The 25,480-nt window shown below is 39.0% G+C and overlaps 1 protein-coding gene across 1 annotated transcript in view; it reads right to left on the reverse strand.

Moving 5' to 3' along the window:
* Positions 1–25,480, reverse strand: part of ACBD6 (acyl-CoA binding domain containing 6) — a 217,914-nt gene continuing 192,434 nt past the window's right edge. The window contains exons 7-8 of the mRNA XM_021682563.1: positions 22,068–22,098; positions 1–289 (exon numbers count right to left, since the gene is read on the reverse strand). Coding sequence (XP_021538238.1) covers positions 135–289; positions 22,068–22,098 — 186 coding nt within the window. The 3' untranslated portion in view covers positions 1–134. The remainder of the gene's footprint in view (positions 290–22,067; positions 22,099–25,480) is intronic.

The raw sequence follows: 25,480 nt of genomic DNA on the forward strand, positions 1-25,480 counted from the left end.
TCCCAGTTCCTCAGAACCGCTTTTATTAGCCAATGTATACCAAAGACGGGTGGTAAAAGAAGTATTATTTTTGCAGTTTTCCTTCATCGTTGACGCTCTCTGATGTTACAGAGTGTGGTTTTCCAGTCTTTCGATTAAGCCTTGCCCGTCGTGTGCTGCTGCAACACGGAAGACACGGCTTTGCAACCTGTCACCTCCTCCGGCAGGCAGCCGTCCTGGTCTCTGAGAGCGGGGTCGGCGCCAGACTGCAGCAGCAGCTCCACGATGTCCAGAAACTCACAGGCAGCAGCTGACGGGGAAATGGGCAGATATGAGAACCAGATTACCGTGAGACAAAGGGAAATGACTGTACTCCAGCAGGAAAGGCAAGGGCTGAGCAGGAAGGGATCCTGAACAATGAGAAATGTTGCAGCAGCCAGCAGCCGGTGGGTGATCGGGCCTCGTGAGGAGATCTGGGCCATGAGAGTGCATTTTCAAGTGTTAGGAAAATCAAATTCACCTTTTTTGGTTGCCCAGAAGCAAACAAACAAACACATTTTTAAAACTGTGAGGTTTTTAGGGGCACCGGGTGGCTCAGTCGGTTAAGCATCTGCCTTCGGCTCAGGTCATGATCCCAGGGTTCTGGGATGCTCACATTGGGCTCCCTGCTCACTGGGGGGGGGGGGGGCTGCTTCTCCCTCTGCCTGCCGCTCTGCCTACTTGTGCTCTCTCTCTCTTTGTCAAATAAATAAATAATATCTTTAAAAAAAAAAACCTGTGAGGTTTTTAGACTCTATCTTAAGAATGGGATGAGGGAGAGAACAAAAATAGTGTTTATGTGTTTTACTTTGATCAGAATAATGATAGGTTTGTAGGTTATGTCAAAAGGCTAAAAATATGTAAATGTGAAAGGAAAGATTTTGTTTTGTCTTTGAAGAGGGGGTTAAATGGGTAACTAACTAAACTTTAAAATTTGCAAATGAAAAAAAAAAAGCTGGCCTAGGAATCAGACCATCCCTCTACAGAACTTTTATATATTTAAAAAAATAACAAATGGCCCAAATCACATAAGACACAGGAAGGGGACAAGAACCTATAGATATGGAGACTCATTATGAAGATGGCCTGTTTCGCCCCCAGGAAGGGCACACAGACCAAAGGGCTAGAATAGAGAGCTATCCATGTTTTTGCACATATATGGAAACCTGATTTATGACAACGCTGGCGTCGCAGATCAGCAAGGAAACAAAGATCCATTAATTCAGATGCACTGAAACAACTGGGCTAAAGGCAAAAACAGGCATTTCATACAAGATGAAACAGAAATGGCAATGAACATATGAAAAATGAACAACCACATTAGTAGTCAGGGAAATGAAAATTAAAACTCGGAGATACCATTTCACACCCAGCAGAGAGGTGGAAATTAAGAGCAGACAGTACGAAGGTACGGAAGAGGGCTGGGGCGGGGGACGCTCCCCTCTGGACGGCCGAGTGCACACTCGTGCAGTCACTATGGACAACAGCTTGTGTCAAACCTAACACACGCGGGCCCTGCGCCCAGCCATCCCACGCCTACTTACACACTCCAGAGAAACTCGTGCGTGTGTTCTCTAGGAGACGTTTGCAACAATGTGTGTAGCAGCGCTATTCCTATTCGTGATAGACCCCAAAGGTCAACAACCCAAATGCCCATTAAGAATAACATGTGAAAATAAAACTGTTTAGTTCTTCAATAAAATCCCATACAACACTGAAAATTAATGAACTATACTTTTACACACGAGTGTACCTCCAGAACATAACGTTGAAGGAAAGAGGCGAGTCAGAAGAATACATACAGTATGGTTCCACTTAAACAAAATTAAAAAAAAAATAGACCAAACTAAACATCATTGTTCAGAGACACAAATATGTAGTAAAACGATAAGGGAAATCATTACTATAAAATTTGGGATAGTGTTAATCTTGGGAGAGGGGATGGAGGGAAGGCCATGCGATTGGATAAGCACACCCAGGAGGTTTCAGAGATATTGGCAATGTTGCTTTTTTTTTTTTTTTTTTTTTTTTTTTTTTTTTCAAGTTATATTTTATATTCTTCATATACATTTTACATACTCTTTCATAGGTGATGTAACATAATAGCAACAACAAAAGGCCAAAAAAAAAAAAAAAAAAGGGAAAGATAGAAGGGTAAGGAGTTTGATTCAATGGCCATTTTATTGAGTACATGCTATCCAGTCCTATCAAGGATGCATTAAGATTCCTGCTCTGTGGAACTTACTAATAGCTGGGAGGCTAATATGCAAGTCTGACACTCTTAACACAAAAGAGTAACTATTGCAATGTGCACACATACACACACACATACAAGCAAAGAGGTGGGGGAGCGGGTGGTGGAGAAGTTGAGGGATCAGGAAAAATGCAAGTAGGTGGTATGTAAGCTGAGCTCTGAAGGACAGAGTAAAATTCCAGGTAAGTGGAGACAGAAAGGCACTGCGGAGAGAAAACACCACTAATGGAGGGAGTACTGAGAGAACTGTCTGCTGGCTCTGGGAAGTGATACAGACGGTCAAGAGCAGACAGGGTGGACTTGAGTCAAACCATGCAGGGCTGTGAGAGCCATACTAAGCCATGCTGAGAAGTGTGGTTTCGAGTGCTCTAGTAAAGTTTGCATTTATAAGGAGGGAGTGGCATAATTTGGCCTCCGTGTTAGGATGAAAATTCTAAAAGGAGTGACTTGGACAGCCCTAAAGATCTGTGGCAGGTAGACCATGTAGGAGACTATGACTATTTTAGGAGGCTTGAAATTAGCCAGAATCAGTATAAAGAATGGACTGAATAAGAGCCACTGAAATTCATGTGGTTAGGACACAGCAAAGTACTGGATAGACTGTAAAAAAAACCTGTGAACACTAAATTTAATAATTAATGAAGCTGATATAATGTTATATTTACAGCTAAACATTATTTATATTTTGCAATTTTCTTTTTGTTTTTCGGAATAAAAATATTTTATTTCAGGTTTCAAATAGTTTTAGAGGTTTTTGAAAAGCTCACAGGCCCACCACTTGTGATCACAATGTTCACTGAATAAAATGGCCCGAGTTTTTCTATACTTGATATGAAACCCAGACACCATAAAGAAAATTACTCATAAATCTGAATACATAGAAACCTAAAATTGAGGGGCGCCTGGGTGGCTCAGTCAGTCAAGCGCTGCCTTCAGCTCAGGTCATGATCCCAGGATCCTGGGATCAAGCCCCGCATCGGGCTCCCTGCTCAGCGGAGAGCCTGCTTCTCCCTCTCCCTCTGCCTGCCTCTCTGCCTACTTATACTCTCTCTCTCTGTCAAATAAATAAATAAAATCTTAAAAAAAAAAAGAAACCTAAAATTGATAAATTTGAACACATAAAAATTTAAAACAGCTATACCACACACACACAAAATATGATATATAAAGGTAAATCATAAACTGGGAAACATATTCACATATATAACACATACAAGAGTGAATACCCTTAATATCTAAAAAGCATTAACAAATCAATCCAAAAGAACAATGGGCAGGGGCGCCTGGGTGGCTTAGTTGGTTAAGTGTCTGAGTCTTGATTTTGGGTCAGCTCATGGTCTCAGGGTTGTGAGATCAAGCCCTATGTCAGGGTCTGTGCTGGGCGTGAAGCCTCCTTAAGATTCTGTCTCTCCTCTCCTTCTGCCCCTCCCCCCACTCTCTTAAAAAAAAAAAAGAATGGGCAAAAGTATTACAGGAACCAAAGATGATACCTATGTTTTCAGTCTGGGAGACTTGTGCTCTCTCTGTCTCTCTCTCTCTCAAATAAATAAAACCTTAAGAAAAAAAGATTTTATTTATTTATTTGAGAGAAAGAGAGAGAGAATGAGCCAGGTGGGAGGGGCAGCGGGAGAGGGAGAAGCAGGCTCCCCACTAAGCAGGGAGCCCTATGCAGGGGTCAATCCCAGGACCCTGAGATCATGACCTGAGCTGAAGGCAGATGCTTACTCAACTGAGTCAACCAGGTGCCCCTCAAATACATAAATAAAATATTAAAAAAACATACACAAATAACTCTTAAAGCTCAACAATAAGAAAACAAGTAACTGGATTAAAAATTGGGCCAAAGACCTTAAATGACATCTCACCACAGAAGATATACATATGGCAATTAAGCTTATGAAAAGGTATTCCACATCATATGATCAGGGAAATGCAAATTAAAAGAACATTGAGATACCTTTATACACCTATTAGAATGGCCAAAATGTGGAACACTGGCAACACCAAATGCTGGTGAGGATGTGGAGCAACAGGAACTCACTCATTGCTGGTGGGAATGCAAAAGGATACAGCCATTTGGAAGACAGTGTGGTGGCTTCTTATGAAACTAAATATACCCTTACCATATGATCCGGCAAACATGCTCCTTAGTATCTACCCAAAGGAGCTAAAAACTTATGTCCACTCAAAAATCTGCACATGAATGTTTATAGCAGCTTAAATCATAGTTGCCAAAACTTGGAAGCAACCAAGATGTCCTTTAGTAGGTGAATGGATAAATAAGCTATGGTACATCCAGACAATGTATTACTCAACACTAATGAGCTATCAAGCTAACAAAGGACATGGAGAAACCTTAAATATTACTGAGAGAAGCCAATCTGAAAAGGTTATCTACTGTATGATTCCAACAATATGAACATTCTGGAAAAGGCAAAACTATGGAAATAGTAAAAAGATCAGTGGTTGCCAGAGGCTGGAGGTGAGGGAGGGATAAACAGGCAGAGCACAGTAGACTAATTTAGGGCAGTGAAAATACTCTGGATGATATCATAATGACGGATACACATCATTTTACATTTATCCATAGAATACATGATGCCAAGAGTGAATCATAATGTAAATTTCGGGTGATTATGACATAGTATGATATGATAATAATTTTATGGTATGTAGTTTCATCAACTGTAACAAACATACCACTCTGATGAGGGATGTTGATAATGAAAGTGTGAAACAACAGAAAAAATATACATTGGTCTCTGTCCCCAGTTCCTGGCACAGAGCTCCTAAAACCCCCGGCCTTTCCTAAGTGTAGGAGCACTAAAGGCATCTTTTGTTCTAACGCTTAGTCTTTGACCCTGGTTCCTGACAGAGCTCCTCAATCACTTGGAATTTCCCAGGTGACAGGCGTATCTTTTGTTCTAATGAGGTGACTCTTGGTGGGCTCCTGGATTGCTTCAGGGAGGGGGCTGGTCCCCAAAAAGACCCAACCATGATTAGAAGCTTATAACTTTCAGCCCCAACTCCCATCCTCCTCGAAGGGGAGAGAGGCTGGAGATTGAGTTAATGACGAATCATGCCTATGTAATGAAGCCTCCATAAAACCCCTCAAAGTAGGGTTTTAGAGAACTTCTGGGTTACTGAACACATGGAAGTACTTAAAAGGTGGTACTGATGATAGCACGGAAGCCCTGCTCCCCTCCCCCCATGTCTTGTCTAATGCATCTCTTCTAGCTGGATGTTCCTCTGTATCACCATATCCTTTTAAATTAAACCAGTAAACCTAAGTGTTTCCTTGATTTCTGTGAGCCATTCTAGCAAATTATTGAACCCAGGAAGGGGTCATGGAAACCCCAAATTGTAGATGGTCAGTCAGAAGTGCCGGTGACAACCTGGGACTTGTGACTGGCATCTGAAGGCAGAAGTGTAGTCTTGTGGGACTGGGGGAAAGGTAGACAGCGTCTGAGTTGAATTAAGTGGAAGAACACCCAGCTGGTGTTGCAGAGAATTGCTTGTTGTGAGGAAAAACTCACACACACGGTGACCAGAGGTGAAGTGAAGTGTGGCGGTAGCGTGAGAGTAAAGGAGAGACACACAGCGAGCATCTGTTCTTTAGAGGGAGGCTATCCATGGGGTGAGGGGCATAGGGAAAATCTCTGTACCTTTCCCTCAATTTTGCTGTGAACCTACTACTGCTCTAAAAGTCTTAACCCACCAACAAAGCACTTGTAAATGGGTCTATTTCTGGGTTATCTATCATGTTTCATGGATTTACACCCCTATCCTTATACTAATAGCACCCTGTCTTGATGTTTGTAACTTTATAATAAGTCCTGAAGTAAGGGTGTGTCCTCCATCTGCGTCCTTTCCTTTTCCATATAACTTTTAGAATAAACTTGTAAATTTTTTCCAACTGTCCCGTTGGAATTTTGATTGGGAGTGCGTATAGATCAATTTGGGGAGAATGGAGAGCTTAACAACATAACATTAAGTCTTTTGACCCATGAACAACAGTGTCTCTGTCCATTTACTCAAATTTCCCTTAACTTCTCTCAGCATTGTTTGGGAATTTTAAGCATATAAATTGTGCATTTATTTTGATTTATCCTTAGGATTTTAATTTTTCTTAGGCTATTATAAATGCTGTTTTTAAAAATTTCAGTATCGGGGCGCCTGGGTGGCTCAGATGGTTAAGTGTCTGCCTTCAGCTCAGGTCATGATCCCAAGGTCCTGGGATCGAGCCCCACATCGGGCTCCTGGCTAAGCGGGGAGCCTGCTTCTCCCTCTGCCTCTGCCTCTCCCCCTGCTCGTGCTCTCTCTCTATCTCTGTGTCTCAAATGAATAAATAAAATCTTAAAATAAATAAATAAATAAATAAATAAATAAATAAATAAAAATTTCAGTATCTAATTGGTTCATTGCAAGTATAACAGAAAACAACTGATATCTGTATACTGACCTTGTGGTTTTAACTTTCAATTTCCAATTGTTCCTTACCAATGTATAGGAGCTTTTTGATTTTTGTAAATTGATTTTTTATCCTGCAAACTTGCTGAACTCATTAATTCTAACAGCTTTTTAAAAAATAGATTCTTTGGGGTCTTCTACATAGGTGTCATGTCATCTCTGAATAAAGGAAGTTTTATTTCTTCCTTCTAAATCCAACTGCCTTTTACTTCTTTCTTTTGCCTTAAAGCACTGGCTAGAACTTCTAGTATGATGTTGAATCAAAGGGGAGAGAGTGGACATCTCTGCCTTGTTCCCAGTCAGAAGAAAAGCATTCAACCTTTCACAATTAAGAATGATGTTAGCTATGGGGCACCTGGGTGGCTCAGTCAGTTAAGCGTCTGCCTTCAGCTCAGGTCATGATCCTGGGGTCCTGGGATCAAGCCCCACATCCGGCTCCCTGCTCCTCGGGGATCCCGCTTCTCCCTCTGCCTCTCTCTCGGTCTCTCATGAATAAATAAATAAAATCTTTAAAAAAATGATGTTAGCTATCAATTACTTCAGATTGAGGAAGTTCCTTTCTATTCCTATTTTGCTGCATTTTTATTTTTTTTAATCATGAAGGGAAGTTGAATTTTGTCAACTGTTTTTTCTACACAGATGGAGATGATCATGTGTTTTGTTTTGGTTTTCATCTGTTGATATGGTGAAATACAATGATTTTCAAGTGCTGAACCAACCTTGCATTCCTGGGATAAAGATATTTGAGTATTATTTGTTACTCTTTTTGTATATTGCTGGGTTGACTTTGCTAACATTTTATTAAAGAGGTTTGCATTGGGGCGCCTGGGTGGCTTAGCTGAGTGTCCAAGTCTTGGTTTCAAGTCCAGGGTCATGAGATGGAACCCGGTGTTGGGCTCCAAAATCAGGAGGGAATCTGCTTGAGATTCTCTCTCTCCCTCTGTCTCTCCCCACTACTCATGTTCTCTCTCTCTCAAATTAATTAATTAATTTCAAAAAAAGATGTTTGCATCTATATGTATGGGAGATATTGTCCTGAAGTTTTCTTTTCCTCCAGAGTCTTTTTCTGGTTTTGGTATTAGGGTAATGTCAGCCTCATAGAATGAGTTGGACAGCATCTTTTATTTTCTGAAAGAGTTGATATGTAGAATTAGTTTTATTTCTTTCTTAAACATTTAGTAGAATTCACCAGTGAAGCAATCAGGGCCTGGAGATTTTATTGTGGAAAAGTTTTTTGCTACAAATTCAATGTCTTTTATAGATATAAGGCTACCTAGGTTATCAATTTCTTTTGAGTTTGTGTTATTTAAAAAATGTTTCCATTTCCTCTAAGTTATCTAATTGCTATGAAGTTGTTCATAATGTCCCTTTATTTGCTTCATAATATCTGTATGATCTGTGATGTCTCCTTTTCATTCCTGAAATTGGTAATGTGTTTCTTTTTTTTAAATTATTATTATTATTTTTATTGCTCTGGCTAGGGGTCTGTCAGTTTTATTAACCATTTCAAAGGTTTTCAATGATTTCAAGGATTTTCTCATTGATTTTTGGTTTTCTATTTCAATGATTTCTGCTCTGATCTTATTTTATGCCTATGCTTATCTTGGGCTTAATTTGCACTTCTTTCTCTAACTTTTGAAAAGTAGAATCTTAGGTCATTGACTTGAGAGCTTTCTTCTTTTCTAATAAAAGCATTTAATTTCCATCTAAACACTGCTCTAGCTGCATCCCAAAATTGTGATAGACTATTTAAAATACTTTGTAATTTCCCTTGGAATTTCATCTTTGACCTATGAGTTACTTAGAAGTGTGTTTAAGTTTCTGACAACTGTGGGGGTGGGGTGGTTTCCAGATATGTGTCTGTTACTGATTTCTAATTTAATTCTGTGGTGGTCACAGAGCAAACTTTGTATGATTTTTAAAATATTTGTTGAAATTTGTTTTATGGCCTAGAATATGGTCTATCGTGGTGGCTGCCTCGTCCTTGGGTGCTCCATCAAAGGTGAAACAGCTTGTGTGTCTTGTAGGGGCTTGTTATCCTTTGGAATCAGTTTACTTTGCTGGCATGCAACCTCTGCTATCTGACGGGTTCAAGAAATTAATGATCTTGTAGATTATCTGTCCTTTTCTTTTTGGTAGCATGGGAGCACTGTTCTCTCGCACTTTTCTACATTTCAAGTGGAAGTAGAACTCTATGGGAGTTTGGTTTTATTTTTTTTTTTAAGATTTTATTTATTTGAGAGAGAGAAAGAGAGAGAGCATGAATGGGAAGGGGCAGAATGGGAGGGAGAAAGAATCTGAAGCAGACTTGGCACTGAGCATGGAGTCCAACGTGGGGCTCAATTCCACAACAGCAAGACCATGGCCTGAGCTGAAACCAAGAGGAGGATGCTTAACTGACTGAGTCACCCAGGTGCCCTGGGAGTTTGGTTTTAGATGATTTAGTAGTGATATTTCTTCTTTTGCTCTTTGTTGTTACTCAGATAAGGACAGTTTCTCTGGCTCCCCTGACCCTTTATTCGGCTGGTGGCTGCTTCCCGCTCTGGGCCCCCTGCTATATGCTATTCAATGGCATAAAGCCAGCAGCCAAAATCAGGTTGTGATGAGTTATAAACTTGGGACAGTTTTAGCGGTCCTTTATATTACCCACCTGACAGACTTAGGCACCAAACTCTACTCCGTAATAGCAGGCTCAGAGGTAGTTCTAAGTGACTAGAGGTGGAGGGCAGAATTTTACCCTGAGCTGAAGTCAGACCATTTGAGAACACTATCTGTGTCTCCAATGGTGTGGGATTTCTGGGAAGGCTACCAGGATTGTCAGTGTTAAATTAGCATTTGATGAATGAATGAAGAAATAAATAGAGAGTAGGAGAAAAGGTAGGAAAAGGCAAGAATTGCCTATTCCAGTCCTGGGACAGGTGTTAATGGGCTAAGGTCATATTTTGCTATGGTAGGTCACAGACAGGAGGATGGCGGAGACAGAATATCTTTACCAAGGCCCAGGATTCAACAGAAATTATGTAAGATTATAATATCCCTTAAAGAATTTAAAATAATCTCCCCCAAATAATATAATGGGCATTTTAATTTTACATTTCTGAAAGGTTTTACCATGAATCACTGTACACCAAATTAGATTCCAATGGAAGGCAGTCTTTTATAAAATATAACAAAGTTAAAGACACATTGCCTAGTATCAAGTACTTGTGAGAAGAGGATATTTATCCTGCATAGAACTAGCTCCGTGACATTTATATTTTGAGAAATAATCAGTTAACATTTTTGCCACAACTATCAGTCTCAACTTATTGTAAGAAACACTTGGCTAGGTTTTAAAATTGGAACTTTTAAAGCAGTATCAGAGGAATAAATTTCCCAGTGTATAAATCTGTAATACAGGATAATAACTACCACTGTCAGATCACACTTCTCAAATCTAACCCAACACTTGAGGCTCCTGAGCATGAAGAGCAAGGCTAAATGGATGTGTACCACAGCTGAAGACACTAAGCTGGCCATCTCAACAAAGCAGCATTAATTTCACATATGCCATATAGTGAAGTGACTTTTCCCAACAGTGAGATATGATAGAACGTATGAGTACTAACTCAGGAATAGAGCTTACATTTTTAAGTTCCACATCTAGAGGACCACAGCCAACCAGCTGAGAAAAGGCTACAGAGGCTATCTAACAATCCCCTAACCTAACAAATGTGAATGAAATTTTAGCTCAAGTCTAACTATAAAGTGAGGTTTAAATTAGGAAGTTCAGGGGGCACCTGGCTGGCTCAGTCGATAGAGCATGTGACTCTTGGTTTCGGGGTTGTGAGTTCAACCCCATGTTGGGCATGGAGCCTACAGAAAGAAAGAAAGAAAAGAAAAGAAAAGAAAAGAAAGGAATAAAGAAAGAAAGAAAGAAAGAAAAGAAAGAAAAAGGAAAGAAAGAAAGAAAGAAAGAAAAAGGAAAGAAAGAAAGAAAAAGAAAAAGGAAAGAAAGAAAGAGAAAGAAAAGAAAGAAGAAGGAAGGAAGGAAAGAAAGAAAGAAAGAAAAAGAAAGAAAGAAAAAATTAGCAAATTCAGGCTTGTAGAACAGTACTTCAGAGTGAAGGATAGGTTGTCCATAAGGAAAAGGAGTTTTACTAACAAACGCCTGGGATTTACGCAAAGACCGATATGAGCACAGGCAATCAGGAAGTTGTAATAGAGAGAGAAAGAGAGAAGAGGAAGACTAATTTAAAGGACAGGAGGACACTACACAGGTCAATCTCATCCTGGTATGAGGAAGGCATCAATTATGTTTGTTTAGCACAGAGCCAACAGGCAAAGATAGGTGCCCAACAAATGGTTTTTGAAAAAAATATATGCTTTGTACCCCCACTTAGATGGTGAGCTACTTGATTATGCGCTTTGTTATATTCTCTCCATCTAGCATAGCGCTGGGAACTTAGTATTTGCTCAAAACTCATTAGTTAATTGATTTCTCTGCCTTTGGCATCTTCAGTAAAGCACAATTCACAAGGCAGAGCCATCTTTCAGAAATGTGTGAGCTGCCCAGCCCCTCAAGACGGACAAAGGCAAAGAAGATGAGAGTGGGATGGGAAGGGTGCTAACATTTTGCCAAATTAGTGAGGGGATATATTGGTGCCCACAATGTGCTGGGAAATACAAAACCAGTCATAAGCCTGTCTCGGAAAAGCCTGAGCGAGTCTACGGGGATTAGAACAGTTGCTGAATTTATGGTACCCTGGGAACCTCTATTTGTCAAGTGCCCAGAGGCAGCCCTGACACTGGCGCAGGTGAAGATGAATTTTCATTCAGAGCCGTGAGCCTTCTGACTCCATTAATCCTCAGGGTTTTGATGATGAATTTCTTTCTTTTTTTTATTTTATTTATTTTCACTCTAATGCCTCCTCCCACTGCCCTGTAACAGCGTGGAAGGAACAGAACAGATGGCCCTTTACGTGGAAGCCCGAGGGCTCATGAGGATACAAAGCCTGCCCACTCTGCAATCACATGACTGCACGTGCAAGGCAAAGCCTTGATTTCCCCCGGGAGACGCAGATGCAAGGATGTTAGTATTCCCAGCGGAGGGAGAGGAGGGGACGGCTAACAGGCCTTTTACAAGGAAGACCACACTTACACTAATATACTCTTCAGCAAGAACCGGGTTTAATCACAAAACAACAGGAGGACCGAAATCTGAAGATGAAAAAACACCAAAGTGAAATGGAGGCAAGTAAGGGATTTAGTAGGCTGCTATGCAAAGCCCACTTAGAATGAACTAGTGAAGACATACAGTAGTAGAACACTGGCCTCTAGTTAACCTGCCATTGGCTCTGACCCAGTTTTAATCGGAAGAAGCCAGGATTTACAACCTGCTTAAGGATGGAGTTTGACAACTGCTATAATCAGAAGAGCTGTCAACACAAGGACAGCTGTCAAGCCAAACTGTAATTCATAAAATATAGGAGCTAAGCCCCTAAGATATCCCCAACATAGTCTGTACTTACTGGATTTAACTAAGAGTTTTATTCAAGTTACAAAAATAGGTTAAGGGTCCTAAAATCAAATAAAAAAATAGCTACGGAGTACCTAGTAAATAAAAAAGGTTAAACAATACTAAGTGACTAAATGGGTAAAATATGTCCAGCAGATTCCCTAGCACACAGTGTTTAATAAATGGTTATTATTATTATTACATACCCAACTCTGCTTTGATGACCTTAAAAACTGGCAGAAGTCTAGTGACCTAGTAAAAAATCTTAATTAAAAATAAATCACTCCTAAAAAAAAGAATCACTCCTATAACTGATTATTAATTGAACTTAAAATCTTAATTTCATGAAATATTCCTGAGTTGTCAGAATATTTTAGTTTTATATATTTGTAATGTCAAAACCTCTTAACTAATGATATTATTTTAGTGTTTAATTATTTTGATTATAATATACATGGTATTTGTTTTGTTCTTTCTGCAATGAATAATATAATCTGAGAGACAGAAATAGAGGTTGTTTTACTAGATCAATTTTGGGCAGGATTCCTGAATCAGAGATAATTTTTATTAATGTCAAAACTCTCAGTGAACAGAAATAAGAATCTAAAAGCACATGGAGGGACACAGATATGGATAAAGTACAGTTTTGAAAAATAGCCTTGACTCTCTAAGGTGACCAATGCTAAAGGATTTTAATTTATTTCTATAAAAGATTATCTTCCAGAAAATAATGTCTGCTTTAAAAGGATACCAGGGCTGTAATTATTTATGAAATTATGAAAACAGGACTGGAAGTGGAATCAGGAGACCTGGACAAGGGTCTTGGCTCTGCTGCGACAACCTGTATTACCCTGTCAAGGTCACTTGGCCCCGCCCGACTTCAGCTTTTCATTTGCAAATGTAGAAAACAAGACCTAGCTCAGAAATCTGTTGGAAAGGTTAAGAGATTATGTATATGAAAACAGTACCACCACCACCTTATATCTACCTGGGTTTGGAGGCTTTTTTGTGTGTAAACGTTTTATTAGAGTACATATAAATTAAATACTGAAGAGGACAAATTTTCTTAAGATGAAATTATCCATATAACTAACTAGCACACAGATCAAGAATCAGATCATTAGGGCGCCTGGGTGGCTCAGTTGTTAAGCATCTGCCCTCAGCTCAGGTCGTGATCCCGGGGTCCTGGGATCGAGCCCCAGGTTGTGGGGTCCTGGGATCGAGCCCCGCATCGGGCTCCCTGCTCAGCAGGAAGCCTGCTTCTCCCTCTCCCACTCCCCCTGCTTGTGTCCCCTCTCTCGCTGTGTCTCTCTCTGTCAAATGAATAAATAAAAAAATCTTAAAAAAAAAAGATTTTATTTCTTTATTTGAAAGAGAGAGAGACAGAGATAGCAACAGACAGCAGGAACGAGCACTAGCTGGGAGGAGAGGGAGAAGCACGATTTGCGCTTAGCAAGGAGCCTGACACGGGGCCGAAGGCAGATGATCAACCAACTGAGCCACCCAGGAGCCCCAATTTTTTTTTAAACTGAGGGTGTAGCCCTTTGAGTGTCCTGGTTTATGTGCAGGGTCTGAGTTCCAATGCCTCATTATTTCTCATTCAGGAAGCATCATTTCCAGGGTTTGGTGCCATTGAAACCCAAGCCCATAGTTTTCCCAGTTTAGATGCAGCGTTAGCTCACACAATTACCATTATGGTTGTCTCATCCTTGCATATTGGGTGGGAGTTCAAGACACCTAAAGTCTGGGGACATCCCTTCACCTTTAAAAGAGGATTTTTGGGGGCGCCTGGGTGGCTCAGTTGGTTAAGCGACTGCCTTCGGCTCAGGTCATGATCCTGGAGTCCCGGGATCGAGTCCCGCATCGGGCTCCCTGCTCAGCGGGGAGCCTGCTTCTCCCTCTGACCCTCCCCCTCTCATGCTCTATCTCATTCTCTCTCTCAAATAAATAAATAAAATCTTTAAAAAAAAAAAAAAAAAGAGGATTTTTGGTGTATTTTATCTAGCAAATAGTAGGTGCTCAAAAATAGTTGTTGAATGAATGAAATTAATTAAGTAATTAATTAAGAAAGTAAGTCATATTCACAGTACTAATACAGCCTATAATATTGTGATTTTAAATAATTTAAAATTAATTTTCAGACAAATTTATCAATTAACACTCAATGTCTCTTCCATATATATAAATAATCTCCAAATAGAGAAGTTATTAAAGGGCTTCTAGGAAAATCTTTTTATCCTATGCTTGTATTCTAGCCCTGCAATTCCTCTTCCCTCAGGCAACCAACACTGGCTTTTCATGTAGCCTTCCAGAGATGTCTTACGCAGTTACTAGCAAATATGTGCAGATATCTTTATGGTGGCACACTATATACACTGTTCTGCACCTTAATCCTTTCACTTAATGATGTATCTTAGAGATTTTTTCCATATAGTACATAAATAAAATATAGCTTACTTTGAAGCCAGTCAGGAAGACCTTTGGAAAATTCCAATCCTGTTGCTATCTAGAAATGCATTTTGCATACGTCAAGCTTCAACGGACACATTCCCACCTCCACAGAGGCATTCACCCCTAATGGTTAACTAGGGGTGACAGAGTGACTCGTCTACATTCTCAAGGGCGCATTCAGTCTGGCTTAGCTGTTTCTACAGTTTCTGGATGAGAAATGGAAGGGAAGCTCAACACACACCATAGAGAAGATGCTAGAAATATCTGAATGAGTGGATGAAACAAGAAATGAAGGGATGTAAGTCAGAAGTGAGTTAGCAGAGCACGTGGATACACTAGCAGCGTTGTCTCTCTAAGCAGAGCAATGAACTCTGGACCTCATGGCAAATATTCTGGAGCAAAAAGAAGTTTGCTTTTTGAAATCAGACAACAGAAAAAAGGGGTAGCCCTGAATTTTGCACTGAAAGCCTCATAATCATTGTGAATTTTCTTCTTTCCCCTTTCTGATTATCTGTGATTGTCTGACTTATGCCTGGTTGTCCCACATTGCCATCACAACTGTGGATGTGGCTAAGAAAGGTTTTTTTCTGGGTCGAAAATCAGGGTTTAGAATAGCTAGCTCTTGGTGATATTAGAGGAGCTAAATGACAGAATTATCACATAAACGTGTTTGAGGAGTGAGCGATGAGTGCTGTGGAAGGAGGCACGGGAAGGGATTTGCTTTTCTCTCGTTTCCTAGGAAATCTAGAGATGTGGGTTTGAATTTCCGGCTCCCTTGGGTAAGTTTATTAACTTCTTTGAGTTTTGGTTTCCTAAAATAGGGAAACCAAAGCCCTATTTTTAAAAAAGTTATTTAGTTATTTATTTGAGAGAGTGAGAGCGCGCGTGTGCATGCACAAGCAGGGGAGGTGCAGAGGGAGAGGGAGAGAGAGAATATCAAGCAGACTCCTTACTGAGTGTGGAGCCTGACGTGGGGCTTGATCTCATGACCCTGAGATTATGATCTGAGCTAAAAATCAAGAGTCAGACGCTTAACCAACTGAGCCACCCAGGTGCCCCAACAAGCCCTATTTTAGAGGGCTGCTTATAGAAGGAGCCTACAGATTACTTTCCCTGTATACTGCATTGTGTATGTACATTTTTAATGGTACACCTTTCAAAGGCATTTGATAACATAAAATATGTATATATGTATATAGGTGTGTATATATATGTATATGTAATTTTAATCAAATATTTTAAGTATGGTATATAGAGGAATATAAAGGCTAATAAAACAAATTTTTTAATTTGTTTATTACAATAAATGCTTCTTAATCACGTCTCATTACATACATGTCCAGGAGTATTTCTAGGTTATATAAACAGAAGTGGAATTGTTGGCTTGCAGGGTATGTGTACCTTCAGTTTCACTAGATTTTGCCAAAGTGATCTCCAAAGTGGTTATGACAGTTGACACTCCCATCAGCAAAGTATGAGTGTTCTTGTTGCTCCACATCCTAATACTAATATTTGTAGATGTTAACTTGTTGCCAAACTGACCAGTGTCAAGTTATATCTAAATGTTATAATCTGCATTCTCTGATTATTGTTGGGAGACAGTTCTCCAAGGGACTCTTCATGATTCTGCACCTCTTGAGAACAAAGGTAATGACAGCTTCTGTTTCAGACTCTTTTCAAGGATGTGTGTATAGTCAACAGCCTTGGACAACAGAGGTAGTGTTTCCTTCCAGAGTAGAGGGAGGTTTCTTTACTGTCCAGTATAATAAAGATAACATGTTCTCCCGGGCCACAGCTGGGCAGGTTTGCTTGCAGCTCATTATAAAAGACTAGCGCTCCCTATGCTTAGGATTCCTTTTTTTTTTTTTTAAGATTTTATTTATTTATTTGAGAGAGAGCAAGCTCGAGCATGAGTGGGGGGCGGGAGTGAAGAGGCAGAGGGAGAAGCAGACTCCCCACTGAGCAGGGAGCCCAATGTGGGGCTCAATCCCATGACCCTGGGACCCTGAGTGGAAGGTAGACAGACACTTAACCGACTGAGCCACCCAGGTGCCCCTAAGCTTAGGATTCCTAAGATATGATACACTATGTGTGTAGTATCTACCTGGACTTCTCTGCTTAGCTCCTATGGGACTCAAAAGGAAATGACACAAACATAAAGCTCATGCTGCTTGCTGTGCTGTGAATAATAGTCTTGTGTTTTTTGCCAGAATCCATGAAACTGTGATAGGCTAACTTGTTAGTCTGTAAGCAGGGTATAATCCCAGATTGCTCATAGTTCTTGACAGTTATGAGTGGGGTTGAACATCTTTTCTTGCTGTTTATTTGATATTTGGCTCTTCCCATCTGTGAACTATCCATTTTTGGGGGTCTATTTTTCTATTTGATTGTCTTCCTTATTGGCTGGGTAGATGTTCTTGATATATTCTGAATAATGATCTTATGCAGGTTATTTGCATTTTAAATATCTTCTCCCAGTCTGTGCCTTGCATTTTTACTTTGCTCACACTATCTTTTGTTTAATAGAAGTTTAAAATTTTTAATGTACTTATCATAATTTAAATTATGATTTGTATTTTTGAGTGTTTTCTTAAGAAACCCTTCCTTACTCTATTCATTTAAAAGTTTGTAATTTTGCTTTTGTTTACATATGCATTTGATTCAGTTAAAATTGATTTATGTGTATGGGGTGCATTATTTGGTTATCTACTGTTGTATAACAAACCACTCAAAATCTAGTGGCTTAAATACAACAATGTATTATTTTTCATGATCCTGTGGGTTGACCAGCTGGTTCTTTTGCTTCAAAGAACTAATTTTTAGTTTGTTGATTTTTTTCTATTGTTTTTCTATTCTCTATTTCACTTTTTTCTACTCTAATCTCTATTATTCTTTGTTTTCTTTTGGCTTTGTTTGCTCTTCTTTCTCCAGTGTCTTAAAGTGGAAGATTAAGTTAGTTACTGATTTGAGATTTTTTTTTTCTTTCTTAACAAAAGCATTTACATTTACAAATTTCTCTGTAAGCACTACTTTAGCTGCACTCCATAAGTTTTGGCATGTGTTATCTTCATTTTCACTCATCGCAAAGTATTTTCTGATTTCTCTTTTAATTTCCTCCTCCTTGACCCACTTGTTATTTAATAGTAAGTTTATTAGTTTCCTAATATTTGTGAGTTTTCAAGTCTTGATATCTAATTTCATTCCACTGTGGTTGGAGAACATACATTGTATTATTATTTCTATTCTTTTAAATTTATTGAGGTTGTTTCATGGCCTTCATATTGTGTATCCTGAAGAATGCTCTATGTGCGCTTGAAACTTATATATATTCTGTTGTCGTTGGATAGAGTGTTTCATAGATGTCTGTTAGATCTTGTTGGTTTATAGTGTTGTTCAGGTCTTCCATTTCCTTGTTTACCTGCTGTTTAGCTGTCCTACCCATTATTGAAAGTGGGGTGCTGGAATCTCCAACTATTATTTTTGAATCATCTATTTTGAGTTTTTTCTTAAGTGGTTGCTCTAGGGTTTACCACATAAGCGTTTTACCTTCAGCTTCAGATTTATACTCAGCTTAATTCCAGTGATATGTAGAAACATTACTCCCTTATATTTCTATGGCATCTTCCCTCTTTTGGTGGTAGTATTGTTATACCTGTTACATCTATTAATGTTACAAATCCAACAAGACATTATTACAATTACTTTAACATCTGTAGTCACTTCCTTAACCCATTATAACTTTGTCCTCATCCATCTCCTTTGGGCTGTTATTGGCAAATATATTATACTTCTATATGTTACGGGCCCAATAATACATTATATACATACTATTTTAGACACTACTTTTTAAAATCAGTTAAGGAAAGAAAGGAGAAAAAAAGTATGCATTTATACTGCCTTTTATAACTATATAATTGTATTTATGGGTGCTCTTTTGTTTTTTCATATGGATTTGAATTACTTTTTGGGTCATTTGCTTTTAGTCTGAATCTTTTCCTTTAGTATTTCTTGTCAGTCTGCTAGCAACAAATTCTCTCAGTCTTTGTTATCTGGGAAAGACTTTATTCCATCTTCATTTTTGAAAGACAGCTTTGCCAGATATAGATTCCTTATTTCTATAAATAGATATTCAAGGTCAGAACACAGTGGGATAACATATTGAAAGTGCTCAAAGGAAACCACTCAAATGGGCCATAAATTGTCCTACAAACCAACCCAATCAAATTGTGGCTTCTTTAAAGGTCAGTGTTTGATATTTGTTCTTACTCATGAAGGCTCCTCCCAGATGTAGTATTCTCCCATCCTCCCCACTATTCTTGAGAATACCCTTAGCCTTGAACTTCTCCAGGCTCTGCTGCAAATGAGGTCAGTTCCTTTGGGAAGAGATTAGGAGCTGTTTTAGTCTGCTTCTCCCCCCAGGCAAAATCTCTGAGCCAGATTCTGGAGCTGGGAGTGCGGACAACAGCAAGCTTCTCTTTGAGTGACACCCTTCCTCCCCCTGCTTTAGGGGTTGGTGCTTGGCGGCAGTGCGGGGGGAGCCTGGTTTGCCTCTCCTGGCATGGAGCCACTACCCTGCAAGCCCGGGCAAGGGTGATCAGGGCTTCAGCATTGTCAGAGTACCCCATCCAAGCCTCCATTTCATGGGGGGATGCTGGACAGAATGAAGGAGCCTCCATCTCTTGACTGCACTTGCCCAGGACTTAGGTCTTTATATTTATTTTCTACCTTTTATACTAATGTTTAAGAATGTAATTTAAAAAAACTGATCTTGTATTCAGCATCTTTGCTAAACTGTATTAGTTTTAATAATTTGACTGTAGAGTCTCTTGAATTTCTATGTAGCTACTTATTTTGAGATTAATGATGATTTTGTTTCTTTTTATCCATCCCATGTACTTTTTAGTTCTTTTGCTTTTCTTTCTGTGTAGTCTAGGATTCCAATATAATATTAAAGAAACTTAGTTTTGGGAGGCATCCTTTTCTCATTCCTGTTTCTAAAGGAAATGCTTCAAACATTTCACCTTTAGTAATATTTGCGCTAGGTTTTTGACATATAATTTAATCAGGCCATAGAAGTTTCCTTGCATATCTAGTTTATTAAGAGTTTTTATCATAAACAATCATATTAGCTAACATTTATTGAGTACCTACAAGGTGTTGGACATTGTCCTAAGCACTTTACATAGATTAGCCTATTATATGTTTATAACGTATCTCTGAGGTTATTATTATTCCTATCTCACCATAAGTAAACAGGTTCACTGAAGTTAAATAATCTGTCCAAGTTCAGTAGTAGAACTAGAATTTGAACCCGGAAGTTTGGCTTAAGAGCCTGGGGTCTTAACTACTTTTCTGTATTACGTCTTTATACTGCATTCTGTATTGAATTTCCTCAATTGCTTTTTCTACATCTGATTTGTCCAAATGGTTTTTCAAGTAATTTACTAATGTGGCAAACTACACTAATAAATGTTTAAACTGTTAAATCCTTTGAATTTCTAGGATAAATTCAACTTAAATCACATCTTTATAAAAAATACATTGATAGATTTCATTTGCTAATATTTTACTTAGGATTTTTACATATATGTTCAAAAGTGAGACTGACTCACAATTTTCCTTTTTTTTGCTGGTTTTGGTACCCACGTTATACTAGCTAAACTCATAGATGAGTTGAGGCATGCATTTGGTGATATTTAATCTTTATTACTGGGCTGATAAACATAGTTGGCATCAACAGGTAGCCCAACAGTTTAGACTCCTGGACAACTTAGTGAGGTTTCTGACATCCAAGCAAATGCTAATAAGCAGTGGACATCTGGGGCATCTGGGTCATTTATTACTGAATGGTGGTCCAGGATGGCCAAAACTGGCAAAAGAGCTTAATGTATCCCGTCTCCCAAAGTCTGAAGGTAGTTGATCCTTAATCTGATTTAAATATTGATGGTTGTCTTTTACTCAACCACATTCACACCCAAATAGAATAAAAGTAAGGACACTTTACTCAGTGCTTTATTTACAAAATACTTCAGTATTTTTATCTCACTGAATTTACCCAGTATTCTTTAAGAGCCACACTATGTTCATCTTACAGATTATCCTCTATTTTATAGATTAGTTAAGTGAAGATTACTCAACTAAGCTAATCAGTTAGTAAGTGAAATGAGTTAAAAAATCAAACCTATTTTTCTTCGCTTCAATTACATCAAGAAAGTATTTCCTGTAGAAGAGACTGGAGCTCCTACAGTGACGATGATTAGCATCTCAGTTGTCACTGACAGTAACAAGAATGAAATAATGAATTTTCAAAGGGGGACTGGAGGAGCCTCCATTTCTGCTGATGGTATTGAAAGGCTCAATTTACTATGAATGTTCCCATAAGAATTTTAATATATCTCCAACTGTAGAGGTTATTAATCTATTTTTAAACAAAAATGACTGTATTTCTGCTAGTGACCATTTTCCTTTTTAAATTTGTTTTTATATTATTTCTTAAAATTCAAGTATAATTAACAACAGTGTTATACTAGTTTCAGATATACAATATAATGGTTCAATAATACTATACATTTCTCAAGTGTTCATCAAGATAAGTATAGCCTTAATCTCCTTTACCCATTTCACCAACCCCCACACCCCCACTCACCTCCCCTCTGGCAATGCAACCACCAGTTTGTTCTCTGTTTTTTTTTTAAAGCAGGCTCTAAGCCTAGCATGGAGCCCAACATGGGGCTTGAACTCACAACCCTGAGATCAAGACCTGAGCTGAGATCAAGAGTTGGACACAACCGACTGAGGCACCCAGGTGCCCCTGGTTCTCTGTACAAGAGTCTGGCTCTTTTTTCCTTTGTTCGTTTGTTTCCTAAATTCTTAATTCCTTAAATGAGTGAAATCATGTGGCATTTGTCTTTCTCTGATTGACTTATTTCACTTAGCATTATACCCTTTAGGTTCATCCGTGTTGCTGCAAATAGCAAGATTTCATTCTTCTTTTGTGGCTGAGCAGTATTTCCTAGTGTATATGTGTATATACGTCTATTTTATCCATTTATCTTCTTTATCCATTCATCTATCAATGGACACTTGGGTTGATTCCATATCTTGGTGATTATAAATAATGCTGCAATACACATAGGGGTGCATATTTTTTTGAATTAGTGTTTTTGTTTTCTTTGGGTAAATATACAGTAGTGGAATTACTGGATCAAATGGTAATTCTATTTTTAATTTTTTGAGGAGCCTCCATACTGTTTTCCACGGTGGCTGCACCAACTGACCAGGCATTTTTCTAAGCACTACACAGGGTTGAACAAAGCTGAAATAAACAAATAGAGAAAACTTTCTAATATGATTATTAATAATTTGGAAACATCTTACCATAATGTAGAGCTGTCTGACCTTCATTATCCTGTAAAAGAAACAAATAACACATTTTAGAGGTCTACATTATTGCAAAAGTATGAAAGTACATAAGCTATAGCAAATATATCTGATATACCAAAGCTCTACAGGTTTATCAGAAACAGTTCTTTGAGCCTCCAGTAACATCTGAGCAAGCTGTACTGTGGAGAACAGGAGGCTGCTGAATGGCAACTTGTGTACACAGATGGTACAGCAGAGTCCCAGGAAAACCAGCCTGCAGGTACTAAGCCAAAGGGAACCTCTTAACGTGTGGTCGTCTGATTACCCAATTAGAGGCAAAAAAAACCCTGACACTGTATATCCTTTATCTTGGTTAGTATTTTAATGTTTTTTCTAAGTTTATAGCCAAATTTATCTAAGAAGTCTGTGATTTTTCATAGAAGTTAATAGCTTTTGGGGCGCCTGGGTGGCTCAGTCAGTTAAGTGTCTGCCTTCGGCTCAGGTCATGATCCCAGAGTCCTGGGATGGAGCCCCACGTCGGGCTCCCTGCTTGGTGGGGAGTCTGCTTCTCCCTCCTCCTCTGCCTCTGCTTTTGCCCCTCCCTCCACTTATGCTTGCGCTCTCTGTCTCATAAATAAATAAAATCTAAAAAAAAGTTAGTAGCTTTTTAATCCCCTTTCAAATGGTCACAAATTCCAGGCTCATGATATTATCAAATATTACCAGATCAAATATCATAAAGAAACATGATTTCAAACCACACAAAGTCCTAGAAGTTAAGAAACTTAAAAGTTCTCACAGATAACTCTAATAGCTCAGTTAATTTTTTTATTCTTTTAAAACCAAGATATTCTAACTATATATACTAATTATAGCACACATAAGTACCTTTTAGCAATGCTGCCTCTTAAGTTGAGAGCAGGTGATATTAATAAGCAACAAATAAATCAGGATTAAGTACAAGTAAGAAGTAGAATTTAGTAGTTAATTTGATATTCACTTAGTAATATGCATAGCCACTATTGTGACCCTGGTAATTAAAAATAAATGCTTAATTATTGTGAATAAGTGGGAAAGGGTGATATTATGACCTAATCAACTATTCCTGGGCACACCATATCTACTTTCCTCACTTCTTAGAAGTTGAATGTGGGGGTTGATTCCCAGAACTTTTGGCTATGGTTCTCTCTCTTTAATCCCCTAGGAAGTTTCCTGCCATAGGAAACTTCTTTTCTGATTCAGACAAGTAGTAAGAAAAAGTCATTCCTTAAGGGCTTTTAAACACCTAGAGAAAGTTTACAGGGGTGACATTTGGGGGGGGTAGGGAGACAACCTTGAGGCAATATAGCTTAATTAAACTGCTTTCCTACCAGAGAATAGGAATTCTTGTTGGATTTGGGGGTGAGGTGTGAGGAAGTGAGTGGAGATCTGAAAGAAGTCATTCTCAGGGACCTTGGGCAGACTTGGCTGAAGTGTAACAGTGGTTAAGTCTGGGATGCCCACAGAGGATCATTAGGATAGTAAACTCTAAGGGAAGTAAAAGATGGAAAGCAACACTAAGAGTCAGGAAGATAAAATATTTTTGTCTCCTTTAAAAAAAATTTTAATTGAAGTATAGTTGACATACAATGTATTAGTTTCAAGTGGACTATACTTAGTGATTCAACAATCATATATGTTACAAAATGCCCGTTTCTTTTTTGTCTTTTTTATTTTTTTTATTTTTTATTTTTAAAGATTTTATTTATTTATTTGAGAGCGAGAATGAGAGAGAGAGAGAGAGAGCATGAGAGGGGGAGGGTCAGAGGGAGAAGCAGACTCCCTGCGAAGCAGGGAGCCCGATGCGGGACTCGATCCTGGGACTCCAGGATCATGACCTGAGCCGAAGGCAGTCGCTTAACCAACTGAGCCACCCAGGCGCCCCTTTTTTGTCTTTTTTAATACAGCCCCCACCTTGCTCCCTGCTCCCCTTTGCCTTGCCCTGCTCTTGAGGGTAAGGACAGGTAGGGGAATGGAACAGAGGCAGCTACACAGTAAACAGGTTCCAAGTGACGTTTATGGTGAGCAGCACAACAATGGGATGTTGCACTCCAGAGTATTCTGACTTGCCTGGCTACAACCAAAAACAACTTAGAAATAACAAGAAGTGCCCATTACAGCTTTAGACTCATATCTACTTTGCCCATTTCCAATGTTAATCAGAAAAAGTGTATGTAGTGTGTCTATATGTGCTTATACATTCACATGCATGCATGTGATCAGTTTATATACTCGTGTTTATGGTTTAAATGTTCAGCAATAGAAAGCAATTTCAGAAAGGGCTTAATCTATTGCAATTTTGGACTTAAGCATCCATCATGCAAAGTTGTATTTTCCACAATTATCTATATTTAGGAAGTGTAGTTCTCTTCCTATTTGTGCATAACTTTCTTCTTTAATCACCCTATATATATATATAAATATATATATATATATATATATATATTTTCAAAGTTCAGTTACTTTTAACCTCCCTCCCTCCTTCCCTTCCTTCCCTCCTTTTTTTAAAGCAGGCTCCACACCCAGCATGGAGCCCAATGCAGGGCTTGAACTCATGACCCTGAGATCAAGACCTGAGCTGAGATCAAGAGTCCAGATGTTTAATGGACTGAGCCACCAGGTGCCCCAGTTTTAATTTCTATTTGTTTATCTTCATTAGGGAGGTACAACAATTTTTTTTTTAAAGATTTTATTTATTTATTTGACAGAGAGATAGAGAACACAAGTAGGCAGAGGGAGAGGGAGAAGCAGGCTCCCTGCAGAGCAGGGAGCCTGATGCGGGACTCGATCCCCAGACTCTGGGATCATGACCTGAGCCAAAGGCAGCCGCTTAACCGACTGAGCCACCCAGGCGCCTGGAAACAATTTTTTTTAAAGATTTTATTTATTTATCAGAGAGAGAGAGAGAGAGAGCACAAGCAGGGGGAGTGGTAGGCAGAGGGAGAAGCAGGCTCCCTGCTGAGCAAGGAGCCCAATGTAGGACTCGATCCCAGGACCCCAGGATCATAACCTGAGCTGAAGGCAGACGCTTAACCAACTGAGCCACCCAGGCATCCCTGGAAACAATTTCTTTTAATCACTTTTACCAATGAATACTAAATTTGCATCTCCAGCCCAATTTCTAGTTAATTAAAAATATTTACTGAGCTCCTATTATGTCCCAGTTACTATTCTAGGGACTGGAAACACAGAGGTCAGTAAGAGAGAAAAGGTCCCTCATGTTATAAATCTTACATTCTACTGGTAGGGGAAGTAATAAGCAAATGAGTATATTTAATAACAGGCAGTGATGTGCTCTGAAAAAAAACAACAACAACAACAAAGCAGAATAAGGGTCTAGAGTGATGTGGGGTACTGTTTTAGATAGAGAGGACAAAGAAGGACTCTAT

The sequence above is a fragment of the Neomonachus schauinslandi genome, chromosome 6 (assembly GCF_002201575.2).
Source record: "Neomonachus schauinslandi chromosome 6, ASM220157v2, whole genome shotgun sequence".
Taxonomy (NCBI): Eukaryota; Metazoa; Chordata; class Mammalia; order Carnivora; family Phocidae; genus Neomonachus; species Neomonachus schauinslandi.